General features: G+C 38.9%; 1 protein-coding gene across 5 annotated transcripts in view; it reads right to left on the bottom strand.

Moving 5' to 3' along the window:
- Window positions 1-25716, bottom strand: part of galnt2 (UDP-N-acetyl-alpha-D-galactosamine:polypeptide N-acetylgalactosaminyltransferase 2) — a 105351-nt gene that overhangs the window by 15297 nt on the left and 64338 nt on the right. For all 5 annotated transcript variants that reach the window (XM_036574402.1, XM_036574404.1, XM_036574403.1 and 2 more), the window contains 4 exons: window positions 9996-10094; window positions 9536-9603; window positions 9222-9287; window positions 2819-2940 (listed from right to left, as the gene is read on the bottom strand). In XM_036574402.1, the coding sequence (XP_036430295.1) occupies window positions 2819-2940; window positions 9222-9287; window positions 9536-9603; window positions 9996-10094 (355 nt within the window). The remainder of the gene's footprint in view (window positions 1-2818; window positions 2941-9221; window positions 9288-9535; window positions 9604-9995; window positions 10095-25716) is intronic.

The following is a 25716-nucleotide window of genomic DNA, read 5'->3' as shown; positions in this document are numbered from 1 at the left end:
TTAGGGCACATATACATTTGAGAGCATCTTCAGCTGTAAAACAAACAACACTTGAATATATGTAAATCATGGCTGTTCTGATTGGCTACCCTTGCAGGATTATTCGTATTGGTCCTCATTCAAAAAGCAGCATGGACTGAAACGCTCTTTAGATCTTCTGTAGGCTGAATATGTAAATGTGTTCAGGTGTGTGACATCACAAAAACAATTCATTTAAAATGGGCTGTTTTTGCAGCTTAGTTTCTATATATGGACATACTGACTGGGGAGGTACATTATGAAACTTTAACAATGTTTCAATATTACATCAAAATTCATTTTTCCATTAAATGGGCCCTTTAAAATCTGTCTGTGAAAAAAATTTATACTGTCAGAACTGACAATAAAAATTAAATTTAATTAAAAAATCTAAAACATGAGATTGTCAGCCCCAATTAAAAAATGATTCATGTTAAACTGAATTCAAGCAGATTCATTGCAAGTTCTTTTCCGAATTTGCTCTGAAATTTATGATGCAAAAGCTCAGCCAGGGCGCAAACAGATTTTCAAGTGTGTGTGGCCCATTTTACAGATGCTGCTGCAGTTCTGGTATAATTACAGCAGTGGTCAATACAAGTCCGGTAATAAATACTAAACTACACAACACTTTTATTATACTCTCTATTTAGTGGATGAGTAGCACAGAGGCTGCATTCAATATGTATTTATCTGCAGCACACACACCTATTACTCTGAGTCACTTAATCACTCCTAAATAGAGAAACAAATTAATATATTTTCTCAAATCCTGACACAGCCGCAAACACACTTCTGTTTGTTAGTGATGGTGTTTATTGGTCGTGTTCATTTTCCCTCCAACAGTTTCAGAAAAACTTAAACTAGCTGAAAAAGTTCAAGCATAACTGAGGTTCAGGAGGCGCTGCATCATTTTTAAAATGCTCTGCAACAGAAAAGGAGCTTTTCAGTTATCAGAACTGGAACCAAGCCAAAGTGACAGAACTGCTACATCTATATCATCGTGAGAGAGCTGCAGCTCAGGGATGCCTGCAGGTAACTGAAGCCAAATTGCAGGATTATTCGATTATCCTATAAAGGTGTGTCTGTTTGACTGGTCCTGTGCCAGGCAGGATGTGTTTGTTCATCAATGGCTTTTCTTTCGCTTAAGAGTGACTCACCTGCTCGGCAAACATACACACCCTCAGCACACTGTGGGTACAGTGAAGTATGAAAATATTTTAACTAACGTTGCCCCGACCTCATCTAAGGTAACCCAATAAGCTGCTACTCATTACTACATTTATGATGAATAAACAGCAGTGTATCAGAAAATACTGCAGTCAGTAACATATAGGTTAGTGAGAATATTTTAAGTACACTTTTTACATTGTGAAATCTTTTTAAATCGAATTTTCAGGTGCCTAAAGCTTTTGCACAATACACTTTATTTAACATAATGAAATACTGATTAGTCAAGCCAGGTATTGGATAATAACAAGTAATAATGGGTTGCCACAAAGAGAGTTATATTAACACATTAACATACATAAAACCATTACTTATTATGTATTAATGTGCATTATGTTATTCGTATTTGTTCTAATTTTAGTTTTTCCTGAGTGAATGAATGCTTACCGCCCAGTAAAACAACTTTTTAAATGCAATTTTCTCAGGTGTCTAAAGCTTTTGCACTGCACTCTAAAAAATTAAATAGGTCTAATTATTTCAAGAGAATGAAAGTCAAGTCAAAGTCGAGGTTTAATTATATGACATATTCTAGGAGTAATCCCTTATTCTGTACTTTTCTTGTATTTTTTTTATTAAGGCCACCTTAGGACATTTGTACATTTTTACATCATAATTTTAAAAAATTCTCTTTATCTCCAAGCATTAGGCAGGCTGTTCTAGTTACTGTGCTTTTAAGACTAATATATGCAAACGAACCATGTTCTGTGCCCTAACACTGTGCCTTGATCAAAAGCAGCAGAGGCTGAAACAATCCTTATAACTTCAGTGTGAACTGTTGCGGGCTGAAGAGGAAGATATATGTAAAATGAGCTAGTTTTTTTAACATCAAAGGGGAGGTTTGTTTCTATACACAGTCATATGCAAAAGTATGTATACCCCTGGTCAAATTACGTGTTGATTTTCTAACTGAAAATAAGTTGAAACTGAAATATAGTATTTTCCGCTAATTGTACTCCACTTTCTGTAGTGCAATTCTATGTACTTGCTTATTATATATTACATATTAAGCTCAAATAAAAACACAAAATAATTTGGAAAATTTTATGCTTTGTTTTTTCCCCTCCCAGTATATTAAATTTTGCAAGTTCTCTGTAGAGGATGTGTTTAAAAGAGGTAAAACGTCATTTAACCAGGGATGCCCAGACTATTCCATACAACTGTGTGTGGACTGTACGGAGTGAATGATACGTTTAACAGTGTTTCCAAAGTACATCACACTCTTACTCACAAAAGCAATAAAATCCAGTTTCCTGTGATCTGGGCCCTTGAAATAAAGAACAGTCTCCTATGAAAGCACCATTTCATTAGAGAAGCATTGCCTGGTTGAAGCAACTCTACAGATACAGAACTTCCCTCATGAATATTCACGACGCAGCAGCAGTAAAGCTCAACTAGTGAACTGAGCCGCTCTGATAGCATGACAGCAGAGCTCCTCTCCCGCCATTTTAATCAGGAACAGTCTGTCAAATGTGAGAATGAAAAACGCAGGTTGTGCAGCCTGTGGGATTTGTCCATCTGTAAGAGTGCTTGTGTGTACTAGATGAGTTAGATGCCCTGTAGAAGTTACACTAACCTCGGCAACCCTCTCCAGCAGAGGCTCCAGCCAGTGTTCATTACACTCGCAGTGGCTGTCCAGGAAGGTGAGGACAGTAGCTGTGGCTGCATCTGCCCCTCGGACACGAGACCGCATTAGACCTAGAGAGAGAGAAAGGGAGAAAGAGACATGAGATGCTGCCCGCGGCTGCTCAAAGAACAGACAGTGTTTATCTCTGCCCCTAATCTAACCGCCGTGGGGAATTTTCTCTCTGCACATTTTGACATCACATCTCAACTCTAATCAGATTAGCAGAAAAACTACACGGTGATCCAGCAGTTCAGATACAGCCATGACTCCAGGTACTTTCACAAAACCTAATACTACTATGACAAATGGTGGAGCTTACGGCCGCTGAGAGGAAGTAATGCTGCTGAATAGCACACTAATGCAATAATTCATCCATTAAGCTATCATCCTTTTCACAATCTCTGTAAGACGTCAAAAGAATCCTCCCTTAACAGCCCCTATAAACATAAAAGGACATGCAGTAATTCTATACAAGCAAATCAAATTTAAGTCACTAATAATTTCCACAGTCCTTACGCCAGTTGTTACTACAGCTTTAAATATTTGTGTGGACCCGAGAGGACCCAGGCATTCACGTCGGGTTTGGTCATCATTTCTCAAACGGGTTCAAATTTCACATTCTCATAGTCAATCCGACACTTTTTAGAGTGTTTTCTGGCATGCATTTATTAGGAGTGGTAGAAGTAAATGAAGTACAATGCATTATCGCAATATTGTTAAAAAACAGTATTGATACACAGATATTTCATTATTTAATTAGGAATCATTTAAATGCCTATTAAAACCATTGTTAGACTAACAGATTACCAAAATACTGCTGGTCAAAGCTCTTATCAATACCTTTGCCAGCCACTGTAAACTCCTCTGGATAAAAGCATCTGTTAAATCAATGAACAAAATCTGTCTACTACACAATTCTGATTTGCTTCAATAAAAAAAGGAATAAAGTATTCTTTAGAGTAGTAATCTACAGCCAAACATAATAAATTGCAAAACCTAGCATATCACAAACCTTTAAAATATATAAAAGAATCACAATGCAGCTCAAGTAACGTGATAATATTATACTGTGGGCCTTGTAGCCATTCGTGGGCCCTGAATTTTAATCCAGCTGCTGCCAGGTTATGTGTAGAGTCACACATGGTGTAGCAGCAAAACCACTGAGGTCCATAAGACCAGAGTGTGAACCACAAATCACACAGCTTAAAGTTTTCCATGCTTAAAACCTTCTGGAATGCTATCTGAAGGCTCTGACTGATGAATAAATTGCCAGTACGAGTAAAAACTGAGATGTTGCTGTACTGACCTTTGTTCTGTCCCAGTTTTTAAACTTAAACTTGTACAGTAATAAGCCTGTAATTGCATTTTTTTTTTATTTTGTTAATTGATGATGTGATGACAGGTATCTTTGTCGCTAAGTGATGCAACATTGTCGCTGAGGTAACTACGCAGGCACCAGCATTAGGAATGTGTAGTTTATTTCTAAAAACAAAACAAATAAAAAAAATATTCTTATTTATATAATAACTTTCATACATTAAAAATGTAGCTCAAAGTGCTTCACAATGCAAAGTAAAAACAGAGGAAGAAGAGAAAAAAGATAATCAACAATAAACCAAAAAATGCAATAAATAAAAGCAATGGCAGAAAAGGGGATGTTTTGATAATAATTAAAATTAAAATGCACAAAATCTAAGTATAAATAAAAATACAATACAAATACAACTAACAAGACAGGTAAAGTAATATTCCAGTAAAAACAAGGAAAACAATGGAAAAAAACTAGTTAAACACTAAAGTAAAGAAATATGTTTTTAACTAATTTTTAAAGCCATTGACAGGAGGAGCCTGATGAATGTTTATTGGTAATGTGTTCCAGATCTTTGGTGCATAAAAACAAAACGCTGCCTCTCCGCTCTCTTTTTAAGTTTTATGCGTGGAATATGGAGCAGGCTCGCACTAGATGATCTTAAATCACGATTCGGAACATTTTATAGTCGATTCTAAAGGAAACAGGCAGCCAGTGAAGCTAAAACTGGTCTAATATGGTCTTGTTTTCTAGTCTGTGTTAATATTCTTGCTGTTGCAAGTTTTCCCATTTCCATTTCTTCTTTTGTGCATCTTTTTCCTCTTTGCTTCACTACAGAGTATAATTACTTCTGTCTTGTCTTGATTAAGTTTTAGAAAATTGCTTTTCATCCAGCTTATGATCCTGGACAGACATATTACCAACAACATTGTCCGGAGCTACAGATTTATACAGTCGTGTATCATCTGCATAACTACGAAAACTGATGCCATGCTTCTTAATAATCAGACCAAGTGGCAGCACATACAAAGAAAACTGAAAACAGAGAATATCACGTGTATCTGAGACATGTTCACCTATGCTTACAAAATACTGTCTTTCAGTTGACAATATGTAAATTCCCAGTTTAACACAGTTCCAGAAAGACCAGCCAAGTTCTCAAGCCAATTTAGAAGTAGTCTGAGGTCTATGGTGTCAAATACAGCAGTTAAATCCAGAATCATAAGTACAGAAATATCACCAGCATCAGCATTTATTCTCAGATCATTCACAACCTTCACTAAAGCAGTTTCAGGGCTGTGCTTTGCTCTGAAGCAAATGTGATTTTAATGGATATTGTGTTCATCTGTCAAATACATCTTTAAAAAATGCTGTTGGAATAGAATCTAAAACACGGGTAGAGGAATTCAGCTATATGATAACATGTTGAGGTTCTCAGTAATCTTTTTCAAACTATTCATATTTTTTTGCGTGTTTTGCTGTTGAATAAAGTCTACTACTGGTAGTTTTAAAGTAATACAATGTGACAGAATGTTAGTGATTTTTCTAGCAAAAAATAATGCAAATTCATTACATTTGGTGTTGAAACCCCAGTGAGATAATCATTGGTTAATTTAGGATTTAAGAGGCCATTTTCAGTTATTGAAAATAAAACTTTTGGGTTGTTTCCATTGTCATTAGTGAGGTTTGAGTAGTGTTTCTGTCTCTCTGTTTGCACTGCATTGTTTAGTTTAGTTTAGTTTCCCTCCATTTCCATTCTGCTTTGTGGCCGTCCCTTTTCAATTGGTTTATCTGTTCATTTTTCTATGGCATTTTTGTGGTCAAGGATTTCTCTTTAGTTTTTTCTGCTGCAACAGTATCTAAAACAGGTCTTAGCATACAGTGAAAACTGCTGAGCATATCATGCACTGTTGAGTTAATGTGTAGAGGAGGTAATGTAGATTGTTACTAAAGGCAGCCATGTTGATGTGTTAAAATACTGTTTTTTCTTTCATATCAACATAAGCAGACATACTAAAAAACACACATTAGTGATCTGAGATGGTGATATCCAAAATTTCATACATGTTAATAAATAAACCTTGACATGACTAAAGTGTGACCATGAAGGTGTCAGACTAGTTACGTGCTGAGTAAAATCAAATGTGTTTAAAAGTTGCATGAATTCAGTAGCATTTTTGTCTGAGGTTTCATCATAAAAATTGAAATCATTGTTTAGAAGAATCCTGTCATGATTAGTTACACAGACAGACAGTAGTTCAGACAATTCTGGTAAGAAGGATGGTGCGTATTTGGGTGGACAATAAACAACCACCAGCAAGACTGGCTCCTGACCTTTAAGTAGAACAGCAAGATATTCAAAAGAAGAAACTGTTCCTAATGAAATGTTTTTGTAATTAAAAATACTGGAAAAAAACAACAGCTAGACCACCTCCCTTCCTGACTTCCAGTACAATCAAATCATAATTCTTCAATCAGGGACACTGCCTTATCTGAACTAAGCTAAGTTTCAGTATTACAAAATCCAGTTTCTGTTCACAGATAAGATCACTGACAGTGCTGGTTTTGTTAGTTAGTGCTCTTACATTAAGCAGCAGCACTCTAAAATTGTTACAGTGCAATAAGTAGGCTTATAAACTTCAACTAACTTCAAGTATTTATTCCTTTAGCTCCTGCATGTGCTGCATTGTGACTGCTTACTACAGTTTGAATAGAGAAGTATCCATCATTCTCTTTTTTCACACAATTTACTGACTGCCTACTTGTAGTTTGATGACAAAAATGTAGAGCCGTGGCGACTTAGTTGCAGTCCATTTGTGTGATAAAAACAAGGTCTTTCCCAAAAAGTGTTCCAATTGTCAATAAAATCCAAGTTATTGTCCTCAGTCAACATTTTCAGCCACTCATTCAGCGTGTAGAGTCTGCTCAAAATCTCCTTTCCTCTGCTAAATGTTGGTAGTGGGCCAGAAACTACATCTCTGGCTGTTGTTTGTTCCTCTTTCTATCTCGTGTGTCATTTACTCCTGTATGCACAACAACAGCACCAGTATCCTTATACTTACTGAAAATAGTGTGCAGTGTTTTGCAATATCTATGACTCGAGCACCAGCGAGGCATAAAACAGACCTTTAGCTGGAGTGTGGTTCCGCACAACTGCGTCGCCAATTACTAAAACACTGGTCAAGGGAGGAGCCCAGTACTTTGAATCTGTTGCTTGTGGTGAGTTCAGGCTAAGGCAGTGGAGATCCAGGCCGTCTTCTGTGATGCTGGCATTCCTAGACTCCACTTTCCATAGGCGTGAGCGTTACCACGAGAGTCCCCAGCATAAGTTTCAGAGGTCTTGCCTGGTTTAAGTGACTTCTGCTCAGCATGGAAGTTGCCCAGGCGCAGGTGGCCCTGTTGCCCAGTGCACCGCGTTTCCCCATGTCCTTCCACAAGTCTGGGCAATCTGTCCAGCTACACATGAGGCCCCGAGGGCCGTCCTGAGGCGAGTTTTCGATGTGTGGAGCTGAGGCTGACATTCCAGCAGTGCCTTGCATTGATTCCAGTTATTTACTGAGTGTCTCGATGTCCTAGTCCTCCTCACATAAGCATTTTACAAAAATATTAACAATTAACAAAATAGATAAAAAAAAAATAAATAAATAAATACAAATCTTAAAAGAAAAAGTATAAAATAAAAAAAAAGTAAGTCTTAAAATAAGGTTTAAAGCTAGGCTAAAAACAAGCAGCTCTTTACGGTGCTGGTCACCGTCTAACCTTTTCAGACTATATTTGGATTCTAATCAAAATTTCAGGCCCAGTTAAAGCTTTAGTTGTTGCCTCTTTCCATTTTGATTTAGACAAAGTAGTATTAATCAAGACTTAAAATAATAATGTAAAGTTTATAAGTGCCTTGGTTTAACCTTAGTGCAACTCAGAGGGCCAAAACTGCCTGTCTGCAACTAAAGGAAGTTTGTTTTGCCAACGCTGAAAGGGAGAGGAGAACAATAAGCAGGTCTTTTTTTGGCTGCAAAACTGCATTTTCTTGCTGGACAGATACTCATAACACCTTCCAAAAATACACTCACTCTCATAATAGACCATTTATTTTTCAGCTGTTCTGTTCTATCCAAACACTTCAATAGAGTGGACTAGAGTGTTTTCATAAGGTTCATGCTCGTACAGAAGGTATGACGTTAAAGGGGAATGACAATAAAGGTATCAAATCAAGAGACGGCTTTTTGAAGGTCGGCTTAACTGGAGTCTCATCTATTAATCTGATCAATTAGGCAAATTTGGCTAGAATGTTAACTAGCAATCTAGGCAGGTAAAACAGCGGAAATGTTAGAAAGAATCTGTTAAAATTCTTAAGTCATATTCATAGGTTGCACAACTACATGCAGCCATTTAGAGCTGAGTCAGGGCTTTTACGAGTTTATTATAAATGCACACCGGCTCTAGTTCTATGCCTGCTATAAACCTTTCTGCCCCTTAGCCCCCCTATGAAATTACACAGTGCTCTTAAAAATCACCACAGCAATCATCTGGAAAAAGTTTTCCTGTGCTATAATAATGGCATATTGGTCTAGAGCTTAAACTGTTACAATCTTCATTTCAGTGGACGGCCAGGACTACACAGTAGAAGGAATGAATCAGTCATAAGTAAGAATTATATGCTATGTTATTTTAATATATCAAAGACAATTACAGAGCCACTTTGGCATTGAAATTGCACACTTCAGTAGACTGCAATCTACTCATGAACGTTCATTAAATGACTCAGCATATTAAGTACAGCTGTACAGTTTAGCATAACCTTCATAATCATTGGTGTCATTATCCGGTAATGTTTTTCTACAAATTATAATAGATATTGAAAGTGCATTTTCATATATATTTAAAATGTGTGTGTGTGTATATATATATATATATATATATAATATATATATATATATATATACATACACATATCATCTATACACACACACACACACACACACACACACACACAATTTGGAGGACATACCACAGTGTCCTGTGCATTGCGGGTAAAACACTCACCCTCTCGCCGATCATTCCGAAGGACTCGGACTTTCTCGATTTTCCCGAGTAAGGCCCCGTCTTCAGCTGTGAGACAAAGAGTGAAATGGAGTACGATCAAAAGTGCTGAACAATGGTGGATACCCCAACAGCCGTGCATAGAAAGTAAGCTCCACAATACAGAGCAGTAGATTTCCCTCCATGCATTTCTCCAGCCTTCTAATCAAGTAACGTCAGGACATAACAGATAAAGCTTAACTTTGAATGATAAAGCTAGTTTTATCATAGAGATGTGAATGCAGGTGAGGTTTCAGGGCTACAGACAGGACACTTACGGTTGTCACTGTAGTCGTCCACAAGGATAATCTCCTTGACCAGGTGGGGAGGACTCTTCTTCAGTACGCTGTGGGGAAAGGTTCAAGGTTCAAAGGTTCTTATAGGACATAGCAATAGAGCAGGGCTAAAACTTTCAAAGGTCCAGTTACATCAAACTTCTGGCATACATACGTCTGCATAAACACAGCATATTTCATAATATTTCTGAAACATATATAGCAGAATTATGAAAACTCTCATATTGGTTTACAAACTCCAGTGAAAATGTCTCATACTGTTGACTTTGTATAATTTGTATGGCTGGAAATAACATGGTGTTCTCTGCAGCTGCAGCTATTCGATTAATATACCATACTTTATTTATTTTAATATAGATATGAACACAGCAGAAAGCACTGAGCACAACAGCAAAGGAGGGAAGAATGCTGAAAAATGCTGGAGGCCAACAGGCAGACCCACCTGACCACAGTGCGCAACAAAGCAGAGCGGGCTTCATTATGGAATGTGATCACCACACTGGACGCTGGCAGATCTGTCCTCCACTGCTTATGACGGCAGCTGAGAGAGAGAGAGAGAGAGAGAGAGAGAGAGAGAGAGAGAGAAAACGGTTCTTCAGATTGATGGAGAATGTGCTGTATATGGTTCTACACAGCACCAAAAAAAGGTTCTGCTATTGTTAAGATGTCAAGCAACAACAATAACAATAAGTAACAATAACAGTACAATAAGTAACAGTAACAAGAGAAGAACCTTTTTTGGTGTTAATACAGCACCCCCTGTCTTTACTAAAGAACCCCTTGAAGAACCACCTTTTTAAAGAGTGTACAGTACCTAGCATGCATTATGAAAATATGTCTTACAGCCAAGGGAGCCTGGCCACTTCCTATTTCACATAATGTAAAAAAACAAAAAAACAAACAAAAAAAAAAAGCTTGCGAGTTCTCAGTGAATGGGGGAAAATGAGCTAAATGGCTAAAAATAAAAATTAAATATATTTCTAAACACTTGTGTGAAAACATCCTTTAATTTTGGAAAGTAGAAGGATGTAACCTATTAAAAAAATAATAATAGAAAACCTCTGTTTTTCTATAGCAAACAGGTTTTGGGCAGTAGGACATTAGCATTACTGCTACTGAGTGCTGATTGGTTGGCAAGTTGGCCAGTTCATTGGCCGAGTGAAGCAGTTTGCGCTCACAAAAGTCATTAAGGTCAATGAGGCACTGTTATAGTCCTGTAACTGGAGTTGAAAAGCATTTATAAATATTACAGCAGTGTTGAAATACTGCATGCTGTTCTGTGTTCAGAAAACTAGTGTATTAATTAAATTAATTTTGTAAACTATGATTTTGCACAAAGCTCCTTAGAAGACCATTCATGTTGGACTCGCTCAGGAACGCCCTCTAGTGTTTGACAAACCTGGAAGACAGTGGCAATTCCTCTCACTATATATTGTCTGATCCAAGCACTGAGAACCTCCAGTGCTGTTTGTCTTACTAGCAGTAATGTTATCTATCCTTCTGCCATAGCCAGGTAGTGGAGAATAAATAGCTCACCAGCAGTTTTTTGAAAAGCTTCTCCCACCTTCAAACTACATCATTAAAAGAAGGCTTTTATAGTGTTTAAACCAGAAAACTTCACTGATCGGAAAGCCCCTTTATCAATGGGAAGTCCTCTCAGTGTTCACTTACAATGTGCAACATTCAACACAGTTTATACTCATATAGCACTTTCAATAAAAATAAAAACACATGCAACATAATTTTATGCAACTCTGTTTAAAACATAAAGATATGATTTAAAATAGCAGCTATTTAGACAGACTAAACAGACTAAAACAAAGACAGACACACAGATAGATAAACAGGCACAATGACCAACAGACAGATAAAGAAACAGACAGAAAAGATACAGACAGAGAAACAGATAGACAGATAGACAGACAGTTCTACACAGAGATAGACAAAAATAGAGATAGACAGAAAGAGGTAGACAGATAGAAAGATCTGAATAGGGGTTTTGCAACAGTGTAACAGATCAGATGATTGTTATTGAATGTCTCTGCTGGAGGCGCTCTTTTGGAGCTCTGTGTATTCATAACATTTTAAAAGACTCAGAATTATAGTAAGTTGTAAACAACACATATTTCGGGCTGTAGTCATGATGAGCCTTCATTAAATGGCCACCACGCCTTGTAATCTGACCCTCAGATCTGCTGAATCACAGTGTTCACACATTAATACAAATTCATTTCTGCTTTCTTTCAGCCAGAACGTTCTAACCAAACTATGAAATGCATGTCACTTTTCTCACGTATCTTTATGGCATCTGGTAAAGGCAGGCGAGGCACAGGCAGCTCAGACACGGTGACAAATCAAACGCATTAATGCTGGTGTGTGTCTGATGCAAGCGTACAGGCTGGGACACGAAGAGCGGCGTGTTAAACTGAAGCATAGAGAATCGGCTGTGCAAGAGACGCAGCGTTACTGCACGGCTGGAGCGGTGAGTGACAGGGACGGACACGCATGCTTCAACCCTCCACATCACAGTCACACACCCACCCCCACCTCCCCTTCCTGGGAGATTTTACACACTCACGCACAGTCACACCACTCACGCCCTGCAGGTTTTAATTTGACAGCCATGGAGCTAATCCACTGCTTTCTCCATGCCTGTGGTTAAGAGCAGTAAAGCACAGGCTCTTCTCTGTGCTGATGCCATCAAGACTGATGCAACAGCTGGAGAGCCTGGGGCAGCGGCAGACAGCAGGCTGCATCTCACACACACACACACACACACACACACACACACACACACACACACACACACACCCCTGCACTCAACGGAGAGTAATCGGAGGTTACAGCCTGACCAGCGGTGTAGTACTACATATACTCAGGCAAGGGTTAAATTGGACTGGTGTTCTGACGAATTGTCCTATGTTGTTGAATGTCCTACCATAGCGCGTGCTTATAAGAAGCCCCTGCATTAACCTATAGGTAGGATGCTCTGATTCACCTAAATTCACCTTATCAGAAAATGCTTCCAGCATCAAAACTATAGGTATGATATTTTGACTGCCTAAATCACCTTATCAGAGCTCATGACATTAAAGAGTAAAAGAGTCTGCAAAATACACTTGAAGTAAGGCTGAATTAACAATAAAAACACAGCAAAACATTAGAAAAAAGGACAAATTGTTAGAATAACTATAGAAGCTTGTAGCTTGTCCATTGCACTTGGTGGCGTGTTAAGTGGCACATCCTACTTGTTTCATTCTATCAACTTCAACGATAATTTAAGTGAGTATGAGTCCTTTCAACAGTTTAGTGATGATTTAATTTAAACTAAAATACCTAAATGAATTTATAAACTATGCCTCAACCTTAAAGTAGCCTAGACTATTTGTGGTTATTTATCCTGTTACATCTAAAGTTATTCCAAAGCATTTTGTTGCTTACGCCATGACTGTCAAACATTTGGCCCTATTCCATGTAAATACTTTTTTACTGAATTTGACAGCCTTGTGTAAACTGTATCCACTTATACTGTTTTGTGTCTGTCCTCTTATCCGGTGTCGACCAGAGGAGGATGGGTTCCCCTTTTGAGTCTGGTTCCTCTCAAGGTTTCTTCCTCCTGTTGAGGGAGTTTTTCCTTGCCACTGTCGCCAAGGCTTGCTCACTGGGGGCGTGGACCCGGATTCTTTGTAAAGCTGCTGTGTGACAACATCTGTTGTAAAAGGCGCTATATAAATAAATTTGACTTGACTTGACTTGTGTAACAATAAACATAATGATGCTTAACCTGCTGTTTTGCTAACTGGCTGTTGTTAAATGTACTCAGAGCCACATATTTGCACCTAGCTAGTTAGCCAATAGAGTTGTCAACGGATATTAATAAATCAGTGTCAACAGTTCAATAGAGGTAAATTGGTTGGTGTTGAATAGAGATGAACAAACCTAAACCTTGTCAAGAGCAAAGACTTTAGGCTCTTCCTATCATGAGTCATATAACCAGTATGCATCATGTCATTCTTTTCCTGCTGTGGTGCTCTATAGTCACTGATAAAACTTGGTAATTGCCAAAACTAATGTAATGCTATGTAGCTTGCTAGTTAACCTATTGCAGTAGTAGGATGGGAATGAAGCAAACACAGTAAAGCACGTTATTTGAATTTGTGAAGAAGGTTTAAGCTACATCTTACAGTGTTACTTGCACTTTATACATGAAGGAACGCACTTAACAAAAAATGTATTTTCATAGTGTTATATTGGCTTCTTTAACATGTTACGTTATACTGATGATTGTTTTTCAGTTAGAGCTAATATAGCTATATGCATCCAAGAAAAAGAGGGGAAATGTATTTGCAGCACATGGATGCACACAAGATCCCTTGGATAGCACAGTATGTCCATCTATACCCACCTCGACACTACTACACCACCACACGTCAGTGGAATCCCCTAACTCTGTCTGTGTATACTACATAACTGGCTATGAGAACTGTAATTTAATTGGCCAAACCACTCTGCTCACAAAAGCATCCTTGTGTAGCAACTGTAACCAGGTTAGACAAGTTTTACAGAACACTGACAAAAATCCAACCTGAGAACCGACGAGAAACTGCAGCACAAAATTTTGTTTTTTGTCAAAACATAAAATTCTAATTTAATCTATTTTTCCAATCTGCCTGTTTTCAATTAGCTATTCCTGCTCAGTAGCACAGCACCTCAAACTGAAAACTCAACATTATGTAGTGACTCTAAACTCCAACTTAAATTCACTAGGCTGATTGAGATTTTTCCCCATGTTCTGTAAAAATCACCCAAACTCACAAGGCTTTCTACAAAAGAAAACATACGTGGGCAGAGCACTGACAGGTCAATCCAGTTACAGCTATTTAGGAAATCGTTTAATCATCATAAAATCACACATTTCAATATGATCCAATTTGATTATTTTGGCACTACTCAGAATATCTAACCCATTCCCATGAAGGCACCATGATCTATCAATACAACAATAGTGTTTTCCACACCTGGATCCACTTTGACTCAGGAACAGCTTGTGAAATAGCTGATCAGTTGGATCAGCTGTGTTAAAGCAAGGGAAACACCAGAAAAAAAAGCAGCCTTCACAGGACTAAATGATTACAGACCCATCAGCCTAGCCTCTGAAATCATGAAATCCTTTGAGAAACTGGTATTAACAAAACCAAAGGACACCACAGACCCTCTGCAGTTTGCATATCAGGCCAACAGGTCGTTTTTAGAATTCAGCTCTACATTTAATACTATTTTTCTGGAATTGCTCCACAGCTCAGCGTCCCTGCCTTCACCTACCTGCCAGCACTTCACCTGCTTCCTCAGAGGCACAGAACAGCAGGTGAGGCTAGGAAAATTCTTATCCGGCAACTCAAACGATCAGTACCAGTGCCCCCCAAGGTTGTCTGCTCTCCCCACTGCTCTTCTCATTGCACACTAATGACTGCACCTCCACAGACCCCTCTGTCAAAATCCTGAAGTTTGCAGATGACACTATGAGACATTTATGTCACACAGACATTTGAGACCGTGACGAGCAACAACTTGCAGCCGAAAATGCTCAAAACAGTGAAGATGACTATGGACTTCAGAAGCCCCCCACCCCTGCCAGCCCTCACCATCCTCGACAAGACCATGATGGCCGTAGAGTCCTTCAAGCTTCTGGGAACAATAATCATCAAGGACCCAAACTGAGACAACAACAACAACTCCATCACAAAGAAATCCTACTTCCTGTGCCTGCTGAAGAAGTTCAACCTGCCTCAAGAGCGGCTGGTTCATTTCTGTCCAGCTATTACAGAGTCTGACATCACCACCTCCATCACAGTCTGGTACTCATCATGTGCAAGTTGGCACCCTGAGCTCTCCACTGCTTTCAAATATAATGAGTAAGATCAGACAAGAGAGATGTCCCGATCCAATCTGCAAGATCAGCATCATCACCAATCCAGGCATATTTTGAAGGATCCATATTGGCTATATCAAGCCTGATCAAACTCCGATACTTTCTTAAAGCACCCTTAAAGTCATAGTTTAAAACAGACAAAACAATTTGTGTTGTCTAATAAATTGTTAACTATTAATTATTACTGTTATGCCCAAAAGCTACTAAAATAGCACACGAGCATCCCTAAACCTTCACTTTTATTAAGAAAAGCAGAGTATGTTTTCTCCAGACCTCATTGCTTTCTTTATCCATGTGGTGGGCATATCTTTCAACAAGCACCCAAATGGAATGAAGTCATATTTAGTAGTTAACCATCTGGTATGTACAACCTTCTAACGAACACCCGAACGCAGCAGGTAGCTTCAATGGGCCACAATGAACCTGTGTGGATGTGTGTAAAGCTGTTTAGTACTATTTGCTAAGCTAATGCTAGCTTCTAGTGCTAACAAGGATACTGAAGCAAAAGTACCTTCAGCTAACATCCTCACTCATACGGACATAGACTTACCCACTGAGGATCTGAGGCTTTATCTTCTACACTTGCATCACTAAAACTTCGGTCAGTCTCAATTAACCTGTGCTGTTGTCTGAAGCCACAGTAAGCTAAGCTAAGCTAAGCAGTAGAATGCTACCTGGTACTAAACAGGTCTACACCATTCAGTGCCCTCCACAAATACCTGCACCTCTGGGAATCATGAGAAAAATGAGCTGTCAAAAATATTCTTACTGACTTATTCTTTTTGATCCTTCTTTATTTTAGGTATAATAGTTTAAAGAAAAAAACTAAATCCTGTCACAAAATATATATTTTTCTTAAATCCATGTGTGCCACAATTACTGGCACCTGTAGAAATTCTTAAGAGTGAAATTTAACAAGTATATTCCTATTCATATTTAATGTTTTTAAGTTCACCTGAACGATTAGGAACACTTAAATGGTCAGCCATGACTCCCTGTTTCACTGGGGAACATATATATGAGATGAAACACAGACCAGATTCCCTCAGTTATGCATCATTATGAGAAAGACCAGAGAATACAGCAATGATGTGTGACAAAAGGTTGTTGAGCGGCAGAAATCAGGAAATGGCTACAAGAAAGTAGGTAAACCGTTGAAAATGCACATTTCCACTATCAGAGCAATAATTAAGAAGATTAAAACAACTGGAGACGTTAAGAATCCGCTGGGAAGAGGATGTATGTCTATACTGACCCCTCGCAGTGAGGAGGATTGTTTGAGTGAATCTCCAATGATCACAGAATAACAGACAGTCAGGTCTTGGGGTCAGAATGTCTCCCAAACTACAATCAAACACCACAAGTTGATTGGGGGGTTTGCCAGAAGAAAGAGTCTGCTGTCAAGGACCAACAAACTCAAGCGCCTACAGTTTGCCAAATGTTACTGGAACTTTCAGTGGGACTGTGTTCTCTGGTCAGATGAGACCAAAGTAGAGTTTTGGCAACAAACACCAGAGTTGACTTTAGTGTGGACACAAAGATAGCCATGCAGAAAAGTACCTCATCTCCACTGTGAAGTATGGTGGTGGATCTGTGATGTTGTGGGGCTGTTTTTCTTACAAAAGCCCTGGACAATTTACTTAGATACATGACATCACAGAATCCATCAAGTACCAGCATCAATTTCTAATTGTCTCAACCAGGAAGCTTAAACTGGGCCGTAGTTTAGATCTTTCAGTAGGACAATCATCCAAAGCACACCTCAAAATCAACACAAAAATTTTTCACTGGCCACAGAATTAGGGTTTTGTTATGGCCACTCCAGTCCCCAGACCTAAACCCCATAGAAAAACTGTGGGATGAGCTGAAGAGGAAAGTAAACACTGTGGACCTCAGAATCTAAAGGATCTGGAGAGGTTCTGTATGGAGGAATGGTCTCAGAGCCTTTACCATGCTGTTCTCCAGTCTCATTAAGCATTACAAGAACGCAGAGCTGTTTTCTTTGCAAAGGGAAGGCTGCACAAAGTATTAAATGAAGGAGTGTCAACAACTGTGGCACATACAGATTTGAGAAATATATTTATTTCCAAATAAAATTTGAGGGTCTTTTTCAATCATTGTGCTTCTTTTTTTCCTTCTGTTGATATTTTGAATCAAAGATCTAAAGGATAAGAAATAAAGAATATTTTTCACAGCTCATTTTGCTCATGTTTACCAGAGGTGTCAATATTTGTGGAGGGCGCTGTATTTGACAGTTTATTAAATAGATGTGGAATATAACTTTGACACAATCTGAATTTTAGTTATCAACAGCTGTTTACTGCACAGTCCAAACATTTCAAACAAGTAAGCTATGTTAGCACAGACATGTCCTGTAGCTGTAAGCAAGTTTCCTGACACATCATCATAATCCTCTCATTAGCATATTTCAGCATATTGGGCTGATAGGTTCAAGCTCACTCGGCGTACAAAATTAAGCTGCTATGTAACAACCTACAAAAATTAAGCTGCTATGTAACGACCTTTTTCAAATGTACTGAGAGAGCCTGTGTGTTTCAATGGAAAGATGTGAACTCTGCACTGTGGAAACACATTTCACTCAAATATCAGTCTAAATAATAATAAGCCATTTAAGGATATTTAAGCCATTTTTAATGGGTGTTTTACCATCAAGCTCTCTCTTATAGCACTCCATATATGCCACTGTCATAGAGGTGACAAGCAGACATTACTCATAACTTGTGGCAGTCAGGCATGTTTCCAGAAGTTAATGGCCAGTTTCAAAGTTGCAGTGGGGCAGTTTTGACACATTCTCAAGTGGAAAATGAAATGGCTAAACTGCATGATTTTACTGTAGCTTTTCAAAGTAACTGGCAGCCTATCATGTCTTATCTAAATTAAAATTGGTTTTAATGCGAAACTAATGCTAAACCTATGTAAAACTTGCACTGTGTGGCTGTAATAACATGAGCTTGAAGTCAGTACATATACTCGGACTGACATTGGTGCAAAAAACCTCGACTGGAACGTCCAGTAGATAACTGTCCATCTGCATGACCCTCAATTTTTCTCCATCCTGCCATGAGGGGGCAGTACACGTTTCCACCGCTGTGATGCTGACAGCAGTGTGGGGTGGTACTGTGCAGTAGGGCATTAATAGAATAGAAGCTTTGACTAGAGGACAGGCACTTTTTAGAGCAAGTCCCAATGGCATGCTTCCCGGGCCTTTCTCCTGGGGAGGCCTGCTACCTTACAGCGAGTCTGAAAGTGCTCTCTCACACTGCCACTGTTACTGAAACACATGCTCGGATCCAACAGCTCCCTGAGAAACTCTGCTGTGCCAAAACTCAGATAATGTGATGCCTGTAACCATGTTTTTTTTTTGTGTGGCTATTTCATAATGCAGTCCTCTGAGCTCTGTTTACTGGATCGCAATGTTTTTTAATGACTTGCCGTTTCTTGTTAGGTTGTAACCTCTCTTAAGCACCTTGAATGCCAACTCAAACATACACATTAACATATGGGACAGAATCTATTAAAGACCGAGAGAGAAAGAGAGAGAGAGAGAGAGAGAGAGAGAGAAGAGAGAGAGAGAGAGAGAGAGAGAGAGAGAGAGAGAGAGAGAGAGAGAGAGAGAGAGAGAGAGAAAAACACGCAAGGGTCATTGTATCTACACACAAACCCAAGCTAAACGCCTCCACAAATATGGCAGTTCTAGACACTCTCACCTTCAGCATTAAAGATTAATTTGCCGGTGTGCTTTTCTGTTTAATTAAAGCTGCAGTGCTGTCTGAGCGGCAGACGTGGGCTCCGGCCCCTCTGAGACAGCAGCAGGCCTTGCCAAAAACATCCCCATTAACACACACACACACACACACAGCCTCCCGCCACGAGAGGTAACAACACACAGACACACGCTCTCTCAGGAATAAACAAAGACCATGTGTTCTCTGTCAGCACCATCACAAAAAAAGCTGTTTTAATAATGAAGATCAAATAAAAGTTATTTTCATCGCTGCAGTAAAAGACGGTCTGCTTCTTTTGTTTGTATTCGGGTGTGGGAGGTGCAAAATATAAAAAGCATATTGTCTGCATACAATCTTTGGAAAACTGAATACTACACAGTTGCATGCAAAAGTTTTGGCACCCCTGGTCAAATTACATTGTTATGTTGATGTGAAATGAGAATAGGTTCACACATCCTCTACAGGGAACACAACTCTGCACATTTTAATGCACAGTTACTGTTGCTGAATTTAACATATTGAGGGAAAAAAAACAAACAAAAATGTGACCTGTGCAAAAGTTATGGTGCATTTTATCTATTTTTTTTTCCCAATATGTTAAAAGCAGATGTCATATTTAAGTTTGTTCCCTGAAGAGGACGTTAATGTACACTATATGGACAAAAGTATTAGGACACCCCTCCTAATTATTAAGTTCAGGATCTGCCCTAGTGAACTGTAAGTGTTAATATTGTGAAACGGAAGTCTATGAGCAACAACAGCTCAGCCACGAATACGGTAGACCACGCAAACTCACAGAGTGGGGCCGGAGAGTGTTGAAGCGCACAGTGCCTATGTTCTGATGAATCACTCACTAATAAGTTCCAAATTTCCTCTGGTAGCAACATCAGCAAAAGAACTGCATGTTAGGACCTTCACAAAATGGGTTTCCATAGCTGAGCAGCCATACAAGCCTAAGATCAAAATGCACAATACCAAGTGTTGGGGGGGACGGGAAATCACACTTCTCTATCTGGCAGTCTGATGGATGAGTCTGGGTTTGGCAAATACCAGGAAAACGTTACCTGCCTGACTGCATTGAGCCAACTGTTAGGTAGAGAAGGGATAATGCTATGGGGGTAGTTTTTCAAGGGGTTGGATTTGGCCCCTTAGTTCCAGTGAATGGGAAATCTTAACGCTTGAGCAGACCAAGACATTTAGGAAAATCGTATGCTTCCAACTTTGTGGGAACAGTTTGGGGAAGACCCTTTTCTGTTCCAGCATGACTGAGCCTCAGTGCACAAAGCAAGGTCCATAAGGGCATGGCTAGGTGAGTGTGGTGTGAAAGAACTTGACTGGCCCACACAGAGCCCTGACCTCAACCCCATCTAACACCTTTGGGATGAACTAGAACAGAGATTGCGAGCCAGGTCTTCTCGTCCAACATCAGTGTCTGACCTCACAAATGCTCTTCTGAATGAATAGCCAAAAATTCCCACACACACTCTCCAAAATCTTGTAAAAAGCTTCCCAGAAGAGTGCAAAGGGGGACCAACTCCATATTAATGCCTATGATTTAGAATGGGATGCCATAAAAGTTCCTGCAGGTGTTAAGTGTAGGTGTCCCAATACTTTTGTCCACATAGTGTATTTTCATTTAGAACATGTAATTTGACCTAGAGCACCCAAACCTTTGCGTTCAACTGTTTGTTACACACAAATATTGTCACATTTAATTACATTTTTTTAAAAAAATGCCATATCAAAATTAGTAAGAAAAAAAAACATTAATAATAACTTAATTTCAATTAAAATTTAATAATAATACTTTTTTTGTTTTTTTTATTGCATTTTTACATCATTTGAAAACACCAGCTGCTCTTTACTTATTACTCAATTTCACTATTTGTTTGTAAAGAAATTTGAGCTGCTATGAAAAGTGCTCTGTAAATAAAGGTTGCTGTTTGTTAGTTGGAGGTCATTGTTGCTGGTGGTTGTTGTAATATTTCATGATAAATGGACCAATAGGAATGGTAATAGAAGATGTAATTACATTAATTTATATTAAAAGTTATCTTTTCTGACAACGGTATTGAAACTTTGAATATCAGCAGATACAGAGACCAATCTGACATTTCTTCTTTCAAAGTTGCTTAGTTTTATAATGAGCTGTTTTCAATCGAAGCCCTCCACTTAAGAAGAGCATCTAAAAGTAGGTTATCATGCTCAAACTACTCAAACACTCTACTACCCTAAAAGTACACAGCTAACACCACCCCATTACACAATGTGTGTGCTATGTCAGGAAAGATTTGTTAGAGAATTGGACCAGATTCATTCATTTTCCCTTTGATATCTGATTTCCTGTTGATGTCGACCCAACACCAATATCGATACCCTCAATACTGATATGCCATCTCTAACTAAAAGTTAAGAATGTTTTTCCTTCTCTTGAAAACTTTCTATTTGAAATTCAAGCATATAAGAACAAATGTGCAGGGGAATTTTCACTCCTTATCCACAGCCTTTCACAAGCTCCACCCCAGGCGAGTATAATAAGTACGCATTAAAAGACACTGTTTGACATTCTTATGACATCCTCCACCTTTATGACTTGGGCTGCATCCGTATAACAACTGGACAGCATAACATACTGCTTTAGTGGTAACAAGCTGGAGATACAAGAGCACTGCAAAAAATGCTGACCACAAATAGCCAGTAAGAAATCACACGGGAGCATCAGCATACACTGTCTCTACAAAATACACCTGCACTGCTATAGAGCACATTCTAGAGTGGACAAATAAAATGGAGAAGGGAAAAATAAGAACAAAATATGAAAAGATGCATAAGGAAGAAAGGCTAAATGTCTAATTTAATGAACAATAAAAACCCTTCCATACTGGCTGTGTCCTGTGACGACTCTGTACTTGCAAAAATGGACGTTGAATGAATTGTGTGGAACCTGAGACCATTCAAGAAAACCATTACATGATTTAGGCCATTACTGGAAGCTTTTCCACAAAATGAGCAGTATGTACTGTTAAATACATTTTTTTCTACTTCCAATTTGAGCCTCGTCCCAAATTCCTCTTAGTGTCTTTGTCTATTCATCTGCACAATGAGGCATTTCTGTTTTCTCCCTTCCCCCAAAAACGGAAAGAAACTCTATCAGGCAGCAATCTGAAAACTCTTTCATCAAGCCATCACATTAGTCCATTAGACACAGATTCTGATTTTTCTTCCTGCAGAACTTGGGCGATCACATAAAACCTTGCAGGCATTTTTGAGTCTACAGATAGAACAACGTATAGGCCTTAATTACTTGAAATAACCAAAGAGCAGTTGTTTACTCTGAATGATTAAAACAAAGAAATCTTTAAACGTAGTACTAAAACATAGAAAACATGAAAACATTTAAGAGCAATGCATGCTTACTGGTGCATGTTGAAAATATCTTACAACAAGCGTTTCGGATCGGTGGACTGGCTAAGGAGCAAGAATTCAGGGTTAGTTGCATTCTGGCAAAGCTCTTAAAATAGCCTACAGTAAAACATGTTGCACCACCAAACAGTAATTAGCTTTCCTGTTTTGGTCATGAGGAGCCGTGTTTCAAATACATATCAGTCACGGCCATCTAGCAAACAAAATAACCGCAGGGCAATGTTGAGGAGCACCATTAAGAAGCCCTTTCTGCAGCTTATGATGACGTCCTCTATAATTCACAGTTAAAACTGCACCAAATCCAGACAATCTCATGAAAACTAAGTTGGCAAGTTCCTCACATGCCAAAACTGCAGGGAACATGTTTGACATTCATTTTAAATGTTCAGTGCCGCCAGACATTGTAAATCTGCATACCCAGTGCTGCCTATAACAGCTCAACCAAATCACATAAAGCTTTAATGTGTAGAAGGTAGGCATTTACTTAACAAGGGTCTATGTTAACTGACAAACATGTATATTCCAACATTATGCAACGTTCCAGAATAAATGCATCAATCACCGAGAACTTAGCTCTCACGTAAAGGGAGTGGACGGGAAGATAATGAAACAAAAGGAGGAAACGGGGCCAAAATAGAGTGTGGGCAGGACAATACAGGTCAAAATTATAGGGTCCAGGTAGTAGTTCCACAAAGCTGAAATAAACGTTTACTCATGATGTGGACTATGACTTCATGACTACTACTCTGGCAGCAACAGCAAGTCCTCCCCAAAGCCCAAAGCCAAAGCCTAGACTTCAGTTCTTCTCGAATGCAGAATGAGTGGACTTGTGAAAGCAATCAATAACAGGGCCAAAGCTCTGCTCAGTCTGGGGAGCTGTGAAAATGCCAGGCTTAAAAAGGTCGCACATGAGGGGCAAAAGAGCACGATATGAACAGACGGTCATGCTGACTGATGTGCCTCCAGAATTCCAAAGAAAAACATGAGCTCATCGTGTCCCAAGTGGAATATGTACTTCACCTGAAGGAGCCTAGACGCAAAAGCTCTGTCCACAGACTGTATAATGAATACTGTACATTGAAATGAGCATAACTATCAGAGTTTTGTCAGTTAAATTCTGACTGGCTATCCACACTGCTATGTTTTTGTGTACACACTTTCATGCATTGGTTGTGACAGGAAAGAATCTTGTTGATCAAGCCTTTCATATGTAATATCTGTGGTATTTTTATGTTTATCTGTATTGTCTTTGCTGAATAAATAAAAAAAAATCAATATGAAGCTAACTTCTAGCTAGTCACCAGTAGCAGTTTCTCACTCGAAACAGTTTGATAACAATAAGAATTTTGGCACAGCACATAGTCCCGTCCACCAACGCTTTCCAAGACTTTGTTTGGTGTTACTGCGCAACTGTTTGCCACTTTTTTGTCAGCAGTTTTTGGCCATGTCCATCACTGAAACCAACCAGACTCTCTGTGAGCGGCAGAGGTGTGATTTGCAAGACTAGGGGGGCTCATCCCTGTTCCTGGAGATCCACTGTTCACTCAAGAAAGAGGCAAGAGGAAGCTGCCCTGTACTCACTGTTCTAAAGGACAATATGATATATACACTGTAAAGACAAAGACCAAACTCCACTTGTGAACTAGGTTTCCTCAAGACAGTAAATTACACCATCTTGACAAGAGACTTTCTAATAATAACCTGATGGTAGAAAAAGTTAGGATATTTTACTGCACAGCTGGATAGGGGTGCACTGATCATGAACTTCTATGGGCGATTCTGATTTCTTTACAGAATCAGTCGGTTTCTTTTGACCAATTTTATCACCCAGACATTTTTTCAAGGACAAAAATACTATCTTTAGTATAACGTTAATCTTTCCTGAATTTCTGTCTTTTTGTCGTAAGGGCACGTACACTAGACAATAAGGCAAAAAGAGGGTATCACGCACAAGTTTTGGCTTTGAGAAGGCACTCAAAACCCCAAATCACACAACACAAACAAAACTAAACTGGCCCTGCTTGTGCTTTTATGCACACACAAGAAGTGTATCAAGTACACAAACTGTGGATAAATATGTGTTTGAGAAATGCAGATATCACAATGACAGCTGGAGAAATATTTTACTACAAACTGACTGTTGAACTGTAATTGTAAATAGACTGACTCTTTGTCTGTGTTCAACAAGCAGCTCCTCTATCTCCACTGCACACACAGTGGGCATACACGTCTCTACTCTTTGCCTTTATTCCCTTCTCTCCTAGCCCTCTCATTGGCTTTTGCCTGAAACTCTCGTTTAGTTACATCGCTGTTCATCTCACATTACAGGACTTGTGATTGTTTTAAGTTGTAAAAATCAAACGTTGTCTGAAAATATCGCAATTCCTCCAATCACTTCTGCACAGTCAACCACCTGAGCTCTCCATCATAGCTCTTGACCCGGAAAACCACTTTAGACTGTGAAAACTTGTCAGAAGGGGCAAATCAGAGTTCAAGATCGGACTAAAAATAGCGTAGTGTAGACTCAACATAAGGCATTTGCATTCTGACTAATTCTGATATTTGACTATTCCTAAGTGTTTTAAGTAGTTGAGAAGTTAACAGCAGGTAACTAAATATTGGAGGAAAAAAAATGATAAATTCAGCCAAAATTATCACAGGGCTTTAGGATTACTTTTTTAGGTGCGAGTGTTAAGAGGCTATATAAATCAATAGCACAAAATAGAGGAAAAAAGAGGAAAACTGAGTTATTACGCAAAAACAGACAAGGGAAATTGACATTTTTGAGCTAGATGAGTAATGGCGGCTGCATCTTCAGAACCACGCACTGCACTAAAAACTGCCATGTTTCTATGATGAAGATCACTACATGGAATACTTCAGGCAAACCATTGTCAATAAACACCACTTGTCGTTACATCCAATAAGAAACACCGCCTACTTCTCTGGGGCCGAGCTTCTTTGAAATGGACTGATGCACAGTGGAAACATGTATTGTGGTCTGAAGAGTTGACTTTTAAGATTGTTCATGGATGTCATGTTCTCAAGGCCAAAGAAGAAAAGGA

Source organism: Colossoma macropomum, unplaced genomic scaffold (genome assembly GCF_904425465.1).
Source record: "Colossoma macropomum unplaced genomic scaffold, Colossoma_macropomum, whole genome shotgun sequence".
Classification (NCBI taxonomy): Eukaryota; Metazoa; Chordata; class Actinopteri; order Characiformes; family Serrasalmidae; genus Colossoma; species Colossoma macropomum.
The sequence above is the reverse complement of the archived record's forward strand: the minus strand, read 5'-3'. Positions and strand labels throughout refer to the sequence as shown.